The 12,275-nt window shown below is 57.4% G+C and overlaps 2 protein-coding genes across 3 annotated transcripts in view; both read right to left on the bottom strand.

The window, feature by feature from the left end:
* Nucleotides 1-499: 499 nt before the first annotated feature.
* TMEM115 (transmembrane protein 115) lies at nt 500-5,237 on the bottom strand. The gene is made up of 2 exons (XM_045807212.2): nt 3,908-5,237; nt 500-1,282 (listed from the first exon to the last, which is right to left on the bottom strand). Exons 1-2 carry the CDS (start codon nt 4,756-4,758, stop codon nt 1,078-1,080), a joined length of 1,056 nt encoding a protein of 351 aa, XP_045663168.1. The 5' UTR covers nt 4,759-5,237; the 3' UTR covers nt 500-1,077.
* Nucleotides 5,238-7,486: 2,249 nt separating this feature from the next.
* CACNA2D2 (calcium voltage-gated channel auxiliary subunit alpha2delta 2) overlaps nt 7,487-12,275 on the bottom strand; it is a 141,657-nt gene continuing 136,868 nt past the window's right edge. Inside the window, exons 27-38 of one of the 2 annotated variants that reach the window (XM_045807215.2) lie at nt 12,096-12,199; nt 11,736-11,834; nt 11,555-11,643; nt 11,294-11,344; nt 10,976-11,047; nt 10,722-10,874; nt 10,577-10,629; nt 10,398-10,453; nt 10,113-10,239; nt 9,858-9,967; nt 9,675-9,757; nt 7,487-9,585 (exon numbers count right to left, since the gene is read on the bottom strand). In XM_045807215.2, coding sequence (XP_045663171.1) covers nt 9,445-9,585; nt 9,675-9,757; nt 9,858-9,967; nt 10,113-10,239; nt 10,398-10,453; nt 10,577-10,629; nt 10,722-10,874; nt 10,976-11,047; nt 11,294-11,344; nt 11,555-11,643; nt 11,736-11,834; nt 12,096-12,199 — 1,138 coding nt within the window. In that variant the 3' untranslated portion in view covers nt 7,487-9,444. The remainder of the gene's footprint in view (nt 9,586-9,674; nt 9,758-9,857; nt 9,968-10,112; nt 10,240-10,397; nt 10,454-10,576; nt 10,630-10,721; nt 10,875-10,975; nt 11,048-11,293; nt 11,345-11,554; nt 11,644-11,735; nt 11,835-12,095; nt 12,200-12,275) is intronic. The other variant, XM_045807216.2, reaches the window with a different exon arrangement.

Raw genomic sequence — 12,275 nt, 5'->3', positions numbered from 1 at the left:
AGCTCTCCCAGCACACAAGCTCCTAGGATCTGGCTGCTGAGTTGCCTGTGCCACCAGGGCCCTAGAGCTGTAGCTGTGGATGGTACAGCTCTGTGTCCTTCCAGTCCCCCAGCTGCCCACTGTGCTGGCATCTCCAGACTGTGGTGGTTAGATGTGGACAGTGACAGGGTGGGTATCAAGCAGTGAGAACTCTGTTTCAGGGGGGAGCCATGAATAAGAACAGCTCTTTATGACAGAGGGGCCCTCAACCATCACATCCTCTGTGGGCCTCCCTCACTGGGAATCAGAGGGAGAGAAAATGAGTAAGGATCTGAAATGATAGCTCTGGGAAGGTTGTTTTAACAGTGGGCATGTGGTGGTAAAGGGGAGTGGGAGTAATAGGCTTCTTATTCAGCTGGAGTTGCCATGGAGACCAGGCCCTTGAACCTAAAGTCCCTAACTTTGCACTTGAACATGATGACGGGGCTGCACAAGGTGGTCTGACAGAGCCCAGGAGCCATACCTCAAAGAACTGCTTTATTGATACTGCGAGGCTGGGCTTGGCTGCCCACTCAAGTGGTCCTGTAGAAAATACTTAGGAGCTGTGGCTCTTCTGGCCCAGAAGCAGCTACAGCCACAGCAGAGGGAATCAGAAATCTTCACATGAACATAGTCTTTCTGAGGGTGGGCAGGGAATTGCAGCCCTGCGCTGGCTGGACCCCCAGAACGTTTTTGGCAAATCCTTGCCTTGGCTCAGGGCTCTTGGCAACCAGTATCAGGCATAAGGGTTGGCCCAGGAGCGGTGGCACCAGTGTCCCTGTAGCCACTTGCCTGGGGCTCTCTGCTGAGGTACAGTCTTACCTCAGATGGCCTGGGTTGGCTGATGGTTCAGAGGCCCCACGCCTAGCATAGTGGTTGTCTGGAGTCGGAACCAGGTGGCAAGAGTCCCGGGTAGTGTTGGCGAGAAATAGCAGAAGGCTGTGGAAACCCCCAGCGGGCCTTCTTCCCTCTCCTCAGAGCAGTCAGTGCCCTGGAGTAGCTGAGAGGTGTCAAGGGGGAGCTTGGGAGAGGAGGTGCTACACTCAAGGTGGTCTGGAGTTACAGCTTTGGGGGAGCTGCCTCGAAGGTGATCAGGCTGGATTCTGGGGCAGCCCCCTTTCCCGGGAGCGTGGGGGCCTTGTCTGAGGGTAGGGGGCTATCCACCTTGGCCCCTGCCTCCTCTTCATCGTCGTCCATATTTGGCCAGACGGACTGGTCCTCCACTCTCTTCAGCCGCTCATTGAGGGCCTTCAGGGCCAATTGCCTGGAGCCAGAGGAGATATACAAGTCACTTTGGGTTTGGACTTGGCTCATGCCCTATATTTTTCCCCCATGAAGCTGACTCCCCCTACCACCCAGACTTCTCTCAGAATCCTATGTATTCCCCTTCACCATGAAGGGCCCAGGGCTCTCTAGGGACTGGATAGGGCCCACTCTACCATCAGAATGAGGGCCCAGAGGCTACATAGAGCCTTTCCTTCATAGTCCGGGCACCTCCAGGCTGAGGAGGCCAGCAGGGTGTCTGCCAGAGTGCCCACCAGCCCAGCCTCAGGAATGATTCTGAGGGTGGTGCCTAAGCACGGGCAGAGCTGGTACCCCAAGGAAGATGAGTGGAAGGGTAAGTCCCTTGGATGTGGGCACTGGTATCACATTCAAGGAGAGGGTTATTACTTCTCTCTCTCTCCTTGTTAGGTGTGTTTTGAGTCTCCTGGCAAGGGTCTGAGGGGAATGCTGGAACTCAAGCACGTATCTTGGATTTCAACCTCGGAAGCGGGGCCAACCTGGGTCAGCCCATCCCTCCTGACTCTAATGTTCTTCCCAGAAGAATCCCCACAGCCCCAGGACCGGTGTTAGAGCAGGGACACACCAAGTCCTTGCAGCAAGAGGAGGAGGAGCAGCTTCTGTGTGTAGGCCACAGGCCAGAGCCTACCGGTTCCACTGGACAAACCCTTCTCGACCTCACTCTGGGGGAGGTGGGAAAGTTGACTGGAAGGTATACACATGCACTTGGGACCCTAGTCTACCCAGGAGGTGGAACACCCAAGCTGCCAGCTAATACGTCTGATAGCGGTCACTGTGGAACCCCGATGCCTCAACCTGTCTGTGCTGCCAGTATGGGGCACAGCCTGTAATAACCTTCCAGGTTCCGACAGAGAAGCAAAACCTCCAGCATGCCAGGGAACGTGACAGGAAAGGCAACAAGAACACGGGCACAGAAAACCCTAGCCCAGTTCCACCCCGTGCTCCAGCCTGACACATGGCAGATTGGCACAGATAGGACAGTTCCCTGTGCTACCCAGACTCCCATGGGGCCTGCCTTGCCAATTCTGTCTAAAGCCTGCTAAAACAGAGAGAGAGTGGCATGCTACTCACTTCCTCACAAGGGTCAAAGATAGGAAACCCTGCCACCCCACTACTAGTAGCCCTTCGGGTTTGGGAGTGGCATGCTGCCAGATGCCAAATTGGTTGGAGGAGTAACAACCACAAGGCTATGCCAAGAACCTATCTCCTGACAACCGTCCCTACCCCAGCTTGCCATTTTCTTGGGCCTGAGCAGAGGTGTTTTGAACCTCCAGCCAACCCTACAAATCCAAGATTTCTCACTAAAGGAGAAGTCACCACCAGGCTCTGGCCCCACCTGCAGAGCTCTGAGGACAGCTCAGTTTCTACCACGTCCGGTCCTCTTGGTCCCACCTCCTTCACTGGGTAAAGTGAAGACAGACCTCAGTCTTTAGGATTCATCAGCCATAGAGACACAAACCACAGGGCCCACAGTCATGCCCTGCAGCATGTTTTGTGTACTTTTCAACACCCACCACCTTAGGCCATAGTAATCTGTGGCCCTTCCCCAGCTGGAAACTCCTTCAAGAAAGGGGTGTGTCCCACGCTCAATGCCACAGCCCCAGTGGAGAGTAAGCACAGGGATAACCTTTCAGAAGAATTCATAAAGCTGCCTGCCAAGAATCCATCTCACAGGTGAGCAAAAGCAGAAGCCTTTGACAAACGCAGAAAGTAGGAACAGCCTGCTCCAGATTTCATTACTAAAGTAACTGCCTCAAAAAAACCTTCAACGATAATGTTGGAAATGGAGCTGTGACAACTCTGGTGAGTCTACAGACCTGGGAGAAAGAGAACTGGATTAAAAAAGATTTGCCCTGCCCTGAACAAGGTGCGTTCAGTGAATAATTCAGCTGGGACTCCAGATGGTGCAGGTGACTTGGTTTACAGTTAATGAAGAAGGTTGACTCCACTCCCTGTGTGGTCAGCAGGCTCCCCGGGGGGGTCACATGGCCTGTCCCCTGGGTGTGGTGATGCATACAGGCTGGAAGGACGGGTGGTAAATCTAGTAATACCCCAAGGTTCCCCCTCAATAAGTAAGTGGCAGAGAAGCACAGCATCTGAAATAAGACCCAGGAAGAGGACACGGTTCAACATTTTGAAATTGGGGTGGCCGAGACCGCCTCGTAAGGAAGGCTCCTTGTCTGTCCCTCCCTCACTAGGGAAATAAGACCAGCAGGTTGTTGCTGGCTCCCACAGGACCAGTGTCTACGATTCCAAGATTCTGAGATGAGGCCAGGATTATTTGTATCTGGCCCTCCATTAACCCCTGACACAGTACCAAAGGAAACTGGACACTTCTTAGGGCTTGTTAAGCGGCCCGGGTGGTGAGAAAGACAAATTACACTCCTTCATGTTGTAAAGCACTACTGGAGCCCAGCACCTAATTGCTGAGTTTCTCATGGCCACAAACTGGCTTTTATCTCCTGAGTCTGCCCCGACACCTGACCCTTGGCTGCCAGCCACCACACAGCATGCACAACAGAAGGAACAGGACTTGATCAATAAAAACTCTCTTAGCTCAATAAGGTTTTGGAAGACTCCACAGTACCTTCTCCGCTCCGCATCCTGAGGGTCTGTGCCTGGGAGGCTGATGGTGATGGAAGATGGGGCGCCTACATCATAGCGCTTCACTGTCTTCTGGCATATCTTTACCTTCACCAGGAGGCCGTGCACCAAGTTCGCCAACAGCCCCACCACGGGCTGCAGGATCTCAGGGAAGAAGGTGGCAAAAGCAAAGTGGTCAGCCATGTCCCCTCGGCCTCGGCTATGGCGCTGGTAGAAGCGAAGATACACCCAGCTGGAGAGCAGCCCAAAGCCATAGGAGGCCAGCGCTGGGCTCTGGAGCAGCGTGGCCAGCCGCAACAGCAGCAGCAGCCCCAACAGCAGCATGGGCACCACGCTGACGCGCACCTGGGGCACACGCAGGACCACGCAGTCCCCCATGGTTTGCTTGAGGGCCACCAGGACACCACCTAGGAAGCCCAGGGCTCCGTGGATGCGGATAGTGAAAAGGTAGACCAAGTTGAAGGAAGCCATGTAGGTGAGGAGGTAGGCGAAGGCCCCCAGCAGCCCCACAGAAACGTTCACCACTGAGAAGAAGATGAGCAGCTCCAGGGCTCCCCAGAGGGGCTCCAGCAAACGTCCAGCCACCACCACTGTGGCCAGGCTGATGGCCACATCCCACACGTGCTGTTCCATCAGCCCATGGGTGGCCAGGGTCCAGATCCAGAAATTGGGCGGAAAGAGGTAGCCTGGGGTGACCGCCAGGCAGCCCGTGTCCACAGCGAAGGACAGCAGGTAGAGGAATAGTACCGCCGCGCACAGGGTCTTTACCACCACGCTGGCGCTGGCCAGAATGGCCCCCAAGTGCTGGCGGGCGCCCGGTAGGGCGCGCTGCATCTTCCCGAAGGGCGTCGGCCTCAGGGAAGGGTCTAGTGTGTTAGGGGCCTCCCCGGGGCCTCGTCCCAGTCCGGCCCCGACGGGAGGCCCGGGCCCGGCCTAGTCACTGGCCTATGGCCCCGGTGAAGACTCCACTTCTGGTCGCGTCGGCTCCGGTCCCAAAAGGCCGAGCTGGGCCTGGTCGCGGGCCCGGGGCCTAGGCCCCTCGCCGGGGACCTGAAGGGAGGCCCTGGGAGGCTTCGGCACGTCTGCCTGCCGGCCTGTCTGCTCCGTGGTCCCCGTGCCAAGCTGACCGGGCTGGCGTTGATCTCAGGGCTCGACCTATTCCATCCACTCGGGGGCCCGACAGTCTGCGCGGGATTGGAGCCTTGTTCTGGGCCCCAATCAAGTCTCGTCAGCTCCGGCTCGGCCTTGGTCTTGACTGCGACCGTACCTCCTCCCTTCCTAGGCGCCGACAAACAGCGGTGCTGCGCCTGCGCGCCCGGGCAGCGGCGGGATGCCCTTCCGGCTCCGCGGCATGCTGGGACACGGAGTCCTCGGCCGAAGACCGAGACGAGCGGAAATCAGGGTTCTGCGTAAAACTACAAGTTCCAGGAAGCTGTGCGCCCCGGCCGTTCCGGTTGGTAAGAGGACGTGTGCTGGGGAGTTGTAGTTCTCCGGACCGTTTCTGCTGGTTGTCAGGAGGTGGGGAAGAGTGAACTGGCTTCGCTAACCTCGGAAAAGCTGCGGGTACCCGCGCAGCAGCACAACTGCAGACACGCGAGTTTCCTGGGAACAGTGACTCCGTGCATGTAATTCGGAATACATCTGAGTGTGTCCTTGTGGACAGGTAAGAATGTGGGTGGTCTTGATGTGCGTTCCAGTGTTCGGGAACTCCCGAAACTTCCGCAGTCGGGTGTGTGCCTCACCCAGATTGTATGGGTGTCTGGGACCTGACCCAGACTGGAATTCTTGCTCTGCCATTTGGCGGCTCTGTGACACTGGCCAAGTTCCTCAATTTCTTGGACCGTAAAATGGAGATGATGACAGGACCTACTACGGTGAGGGTTCAAGGGGACTGCGGTGTAAAATGCCAGTCCACCCTAGGTGCTCAGTGAGTGTGTTGCCCAGTCTAACCTTGTTACACGTGTGGTGGAGCTGCGACTCGAACTCAGGTCTCCTGCCCCCAAAGGGGCAAGGCTGGGCTGCTTTTCCTGACTCTCTTCCCCACCACAGATTTCTCATCTCTGGCCCCGAGAAGGAGACAGACTTGGGCCAGGGTGTCCCTGGGCCCCCACTTTACTGCAGCCGTGGCTTCCCGCAGTTTGTGTCCTGGGCAAACTGATTTTTTTGGTGTATTGAGTTACTTTTTAAACATGTGCATATAATTAAAATAATTGTATGACAAGGCACATTTATGAAGTGCAGAATCCCTTCCTTTCAGCCACTGATCTCAGCACAACTGCCGATGTGCACATAGCCTTCCAGGTTACAAAGGGTGTTGACGTGACACCCTTTTCTTTGTGTGGGGTCTGGGTTCTCATTGGATGCCACCTAGGGTAGAGTTGCAAATTTAGCAAATCAAATACAGGGTGTTCAGTCAAATTTTGAATTTCAGATAAATGAATAATTTTTTAGTGTAAGCATGTCCCCAGTCTTTTTAGTATGGTTATGTGTCAAGCAGTATTGGAAACATACTAAAAAACATTTGTTGTTTATTTGAACTCAGATTTGACTATAGATGTTCCACATTTCATCTAGCAGCCCTGCCCCAGGACCTGGGGGCTATTGTAGGGCATGGAGCTCTCTCAGGGGTTGCTGTGGCCAGCCCAGGGAGGGGAATGAGGAAGGGTGTCTTTGCTAAGGCCTGGGATGCACTTCTCCATTTATTTAGGATCCAAGGCCTTCCAGCGTCTCTGAAACGTTTGCTGATTTCTTGCCCTGCTCACCAGTGGATAGAGGATTTCTCCTAAGTCTCTGTTTATCTGCAGTATGGAGAGAGACTGGTACCCAACTCTAAGGTTGTCAGCTGGCTACCCACCCAGCGAGTGCAGAGTGCATCATAAGAGTGAGCATCAGCTGTACTGGGAAACCCCTGCGCTGGTTACTAGTTTCTCTCCTTGAAAAGAGCGTGAAGGGTCACATGGACTAGGATTATTAAGAAAGTTGGGATTAAAATGGTCGAGGGCAGAGGGCAGGTGGAGGGAGGTCTGAGAGCATTCGCCGAAATGGACTCAGTCTTGGGTTCCAGCGTGAGCAGCGGCGGTCAAGGAGAGCACTGGGCCTTGAGGCTCCCCTGGGCTGGAAAGAAGTTGTGGTCATGGTTGGGGGTGCGCCAGATCCTGGCCTCCTCTGGACGGCAGGATGGGGCCCTCAAGCACCGGGTCCTGCACTTGGGCCTGGTACTAACTCATTGCTCCAAGTGGATAACTTGCCCACTAGGCCCTGGCGGGCTGACGGGATGTCTAGGCTCCTGCCTATACTCGAATCTCATCTATCTTCTTTCTTCCACCGTCCTGGCCTTTAAGGACAGCTTTTTTCAGAGGCTTTTGAGATTATATGAGACAAAGGATGTCAAGGATCTGGCACTTCGGAAGCCCAGGAAACATTATGCCCTATACCCACTGGGTACCAGGATTACAATGGCCTTCACTCCCAGCTGAGTGCTAGGTGGGACTTTGAGGTCATGGCCACCTGTCTTCAAGCTACCGAATCCCCACCCTGAGGCAGACACAGTGGATGGGAACCATTTGAAGTGAAAATATGAACATTATTTAATAACTGATCTTCTGTAATAAACCATTTGAAAATATTTTACAAGGAATCACACACACGATATTTTACAAAGTTTCTTGACTTTTTTTGTCACTGTTGTGTTTCTGACTTGTCTGTACAAAATAGAACAACAACCAAAAAAAAGGGCAGAGAAAAGGAAATGGCCCCCCAGTCCCCCACAGATCCCCCGAGCCCGAGGTGAGGGGGCAGCCAGGTCAGGTGGGTGATGAGAAGGATCAGACCCAGCTGGGGGTTGGACAACTACCTGATGGGGATTGTTTGTCTGTTTTCCTGTTTTTTAAACTTAAAATATATATTTTCTATATATGTTTGATTCTTTTTTATTTTTATATTCTCCATTGAGCACCTGACTACACTACAGTTACACACACGCCCCCGCAAGACATGGCTGGCATCTAGGCTGGGTGTACAGCATGGGTGCCCACCCTGGCACCAGCAGCGGGCATGGACCGGACACACACACTGAGAAAGCAACAAGCAACATGACATTAATTAACGGAGCCATTAATTAATGCATCACCCTCCCCCCTCCTCCCAGTCCATCTGAGCCTCATGGCCACGTCCCCCTGCCCTCCGTCCCCCACTTGCCCCCAGGCTGGGATGCCTTTGGGCGAAATGATCAGAATGAATGGTGTGAAGACATGTGCCTGGGCCCAGCCTCTGTGTGTGCACAGTGTGTACATGTGTGTATGCATGTGCAAGTGTGTGTTCAGCAGGGAGGAGCAGTTTGCCCCCCCACTGGGGGCAGGGAGTGTGTGTGTGTGTGTGTGTGTGTGTGTGTGTGTGTGTGTGTATGTAGAAACAGGGAATAGGCACAGGCCTGAGTGCATAAGGGCCAGATTGGGGGTGGGATGGCCCAGCCAGGAGTGATCATGTCACTCTGGCTAAGGCAAAGGGCAATGTCTGGTGAAGATTCCTCTGCCGAGAGGTGCAGGCAGTGGCACGTGGTCCCGCTGAGGGCCTGACAATAGTGCGAAATGGTTACAATGAGCACCTGGCGGGGTGAGGGACATTTCCGGGATACTGGCGGCTAGGGTGGGACAGAGGGGTTGTCACCCCCTGCCCCAGCATTTGGCACTGTTTGACATTCAGCTTTAGAAACAGAGGACCAGCTGGGCTGCAGGTCAGATTAGAGGCGGGCGGTGAGCAGGAGATGAAGTGTGCATGTGCCAGCCCTCCCACCAACCCCTTGCCCTGTATAAGGCTTTGTGAGCCCCCACCCCCACCCCTACCCCACGGGGTGTGTGTGTGTGTGTGTGTGTCTGTGTGTGTGTCCTCCTTGGTGTGTCTAATGTGAGTCCAGTTTCTGCCCTCAGGGCTCCAGGTGTGAATGGGGTTGTGTCTGAGCCAGTGTCACTGTCACTGGCCTGTCACCTGCAGGGCTGGAAGGTGGGAGGTGGCTGTAGGCCTGAAAGGGGCAGGAGCCCATTGTGGGGCTGCCTCAGGACTTCTCTCCTGCTAGAACTTAAGCTGGGATGCACAGGCCTCAAACTGCCCATCTCAACTTCATTATTCCCAGGGAATCCAGATTTGGTCCTGGGTGGGACATAAGGGCCAGGTTAGAGGAGTCCAGGGCCTAGGTCTCCCGCACAAAGGGAGCCTTGGGGCAGGGTGGGCAGTGGAGGCCTGGTTTGGCACCAGTACTGTGGCTTCCCTGTCCCAGCCCTCAGGGGTGGGGGAGTCCAGTGGGAATAAGGGGTCTGGGGTCACTTTGACAGTTTAGCGGCGAGATGTGACCTGGGGGCCAAAGACCTGCGGCACCCTCCTCTGGGACCCCCCCCAAGGCTCAGACTTTTGCGCCTGGCCGCTCAGGTCCTTCAGTGAGGGAGGAGGCCAGGCTCTAAGGCGGGGTGTGTGGGGCGGGGGAGCAGGGGAGAGGCGGGGAGGCCCGGGGAGGGATGGGGGGGGCGCTCAGACGCGGCGCGAGGCGTGGGCGTGGACTTGGGGCTGCGGCCGGGGAGGCAAGCCCAGGAGGAGCAGCAGCTGCAGGGAGACCAGGACGCCCAGCGACGGCGGGAAGGACGCTCCGCGGCCACAGTCTGAGGTATCTTCCTGCGGGAAGAGGCAAGGAGCGGGTCGGCCCGGGCGGCCCGGGGAGGGGGGAGAGGAGCGCGAAGTCTAGCGCGCCGCCCCCTCCTCACCGTCGCGTTGTAGTCAAAGCAGATGTGCGGGCCTCTCCGGTATCGCGGTCTCTGCACCAGTTCACACTGCTCCGGGCCGTCCGCTGGGCATGGGTGGGGAGTCAAGGAGGCGGCAGGGCACGGAGGGGGCGCGCGGGGCAGGAGGGGGCGCGCGGGCGGCGGGGAACGGCGGGGGCAGGATACAGTGTGTCTCCTTCTGCAGCAGCCGGCCGGCCTCACACTGGCTGCACAGCGGCTTCTCGGCCACCACGAAGAGAAGGTTGGTGTTGGTCAGTCTCTGCGCATGGAACAGCCTGGAGGCAGCACGGGAAGGCGGGGCGTTCAGACTCGCCCCGCCCCTCCCCGGGGCAGCCCCAGGCCGCGCCCCCCCCCCCCCCCCCCCCCCGGCAGGCCCCGTCCGGCCCCGCCCGGCCCTCCGGTCCCGCTCCCCGGGGGCACCTGGAGCAGTTTCCGCAGTCGATGATGGCATTGTAGGAGGCGTTCACCGACCCGAAGTAGTACTGGGTCTGTTTCATGACGCAGCTGCTCTCGCGCGCCTCGGGACTCCCCTCGGCCTCGGCGGGGTCTGCGAGGGCCCAGAGCGCCTCAGCCCCACCCATACACACCCGCCAGGTCTCGGGCCTCGGCCTCGCTCAGCCGTCAGCCCCGCCCTCCCTTTGGGGGTGGGTCTGAGCTTAGACTCGGGAGGGGGGTTCGAGGAGGGGCTTCCAAAGCCCTACCTACCTGCCTGGAACCAGCTATGATAGATGAGGCCGTAGAGAAGCTGCTGGAACAAGGACCTGCAGGGCATGGGTCACTGAGTGGGAGTGGTCACCAGAGACCAGTGCCCTGCCCCACCACCTCTCTTGAGCCCCCCTGCCCAGGGAGCACGCTCCCTCCGCCCCCTCTCCCCTGGGACTCACCAGGCTGCAGCCGAGGTCCACCAGGCCAGGTTAAGGAAGTCTGCAATGGTGGGCTGCGGTGGAGAGAGGGGCATGGACTGCCACAGCTGTTCCTGGACCTGGGTGTCCCCCCCCCATCTCCTGGCCAGGCATCACTGGGGCTCACCACAAAGACGCCCCGGGGTGCAGCACCCAGGTTGCCCGGGGGCTGGGGGGCGCAGGCTGCCTGATAGTCGTAGGACTCTTTGCGGGTGTAGAAGGAGTTATTGTAGAGTGCCAGCATCAGGTTGGCATCCACCTCACTGAAGAACCTGCCCACCTGGGGATGCCAGGAAGGAGTGGTAGTCACAGGGCTGGCAGTGCCGCTCCCCGGAAGGCTCAAACCCTGGCCCCTCCTTCCACCCTCTTCCTGATCCTCACCTGGTCCCACTGATGATTTTGGTTTGACAGCACCAGGAATCCCCCATCGTCAATGAGGACACAGAGCAGGTCCTGAGAGGTAGGGAAGGCAGGAGGAAGATGGAGAGGGGCTCAGGCCCAGACCTTCCTCCCCAGACCCTGGCAGTCCGGGGGTTGGGTCAAAGGGGCACCACTCCCCCCACAGTTCTGGTAAACCTGTGAAGTCAGGGTGGGATGTTGAGACAACCCCCATCCCCCAGGCCAAGGGATGGGCTAGGATTTGCAGTTGGGACTAAGAAGTCTGGGATTGGGGTAAGCTAGGGTTCAGGGCACACGTACCTCATTATTAACCTCGCAGTCCATCTCACAGTGGCTGCTGGGGCCACACTGCTGGGCAGAGAGCAAGGACCGTAAGGTGCCCGCCAGTTCTCCCCCTCCCATTACCCTTCATACAGCTGGGTCCCCAGGCCATCTGCAACAGCCCCTGCTTCCCCATAAGGCACAGGAACCACTCTGAGTGAGCGGTAGGGGTTCCTGGGGGGGGGGGGGACTCCAGAATGGGTACTGCTGGGCTTACTGCCCCCATCCCTGCCCAGATACCTTCTGAGGCTGGTCCTGGTGGGTACGGTTGCTGGCTAGCACCTTGAACTTCTCAGCCCAGGCTTCTAGGTCCAGTTTAACACCTACCACTATAAAGGATTGCAAGGGGCCATCAATGCCCGCCTGCCTGGGAAGCACCCTGCCCGTCGTCTCTTTCCCCACTTCCACCCCAGGCATTCACCTGCTGGCCTCAGTGTGCGTCCGCCCAGGCTTAGCTCCACAGCTGTGCTGACGAGGATGCCCACCGTGTCATTCTCCAGCTCCAGTGGCCTTAACAGGGCTGGAGGTGGGGTGGGGCAGTCAGGAGTAGGGCTGGTGGCCATACTGACCACTCTGTGCTGGGCCTGTGATGCAGCAGCCCAAGCCAAGCACCCAGTGCCCAATGTAGCGTTTGGCACAGCCTAGCTCTGTCTTCTCATCGGCCCGTCTCGGCTAGCCTCACGTTTGAGAGGGGCCTCAGAGAGTAGAGCCTAGCGCTGGCTGAGCAGACAGGGAAGCCTCAACTTCCCACCTGCCGCTGGGCACCTGGGAGGACACTCACCATCCTGGTGTGGGGGTTTGAAGACATAGCCGTGGTTGTCCAGGCTACGGCGGTAGAAGCTGGCATTGAAGGGCTCCGGGTTCTCCGTCCAGTCCTCAGCCGCTCTGGTTATCCGAGACAGACAGGTTGGTGGAAAGGGTGGTGCGTGGGGGACAGTGTCTCAGCAGGTGCAAGGAGGCC

Source organism: Ursus americanus, chromosome 14, assembly GCF_024610735.1.
Source record: "Ursus americanus isolate L20-20 chromosome 14, mUrsAme1.1.p, whole genome shotgun sequence".
Classification (NCBI taxonomy): domain Eukaryota; kingdom Metazoa; phylum Chordata; class Mammalia; order Carnivora; family Ursidae; genus Ursus; species Ursus americanus.
The sequence above is the reverse complement of the archived record's forward strand: the minus strand, read 5'-3'. Positions and strand labels throughout refer to the sequence as shown.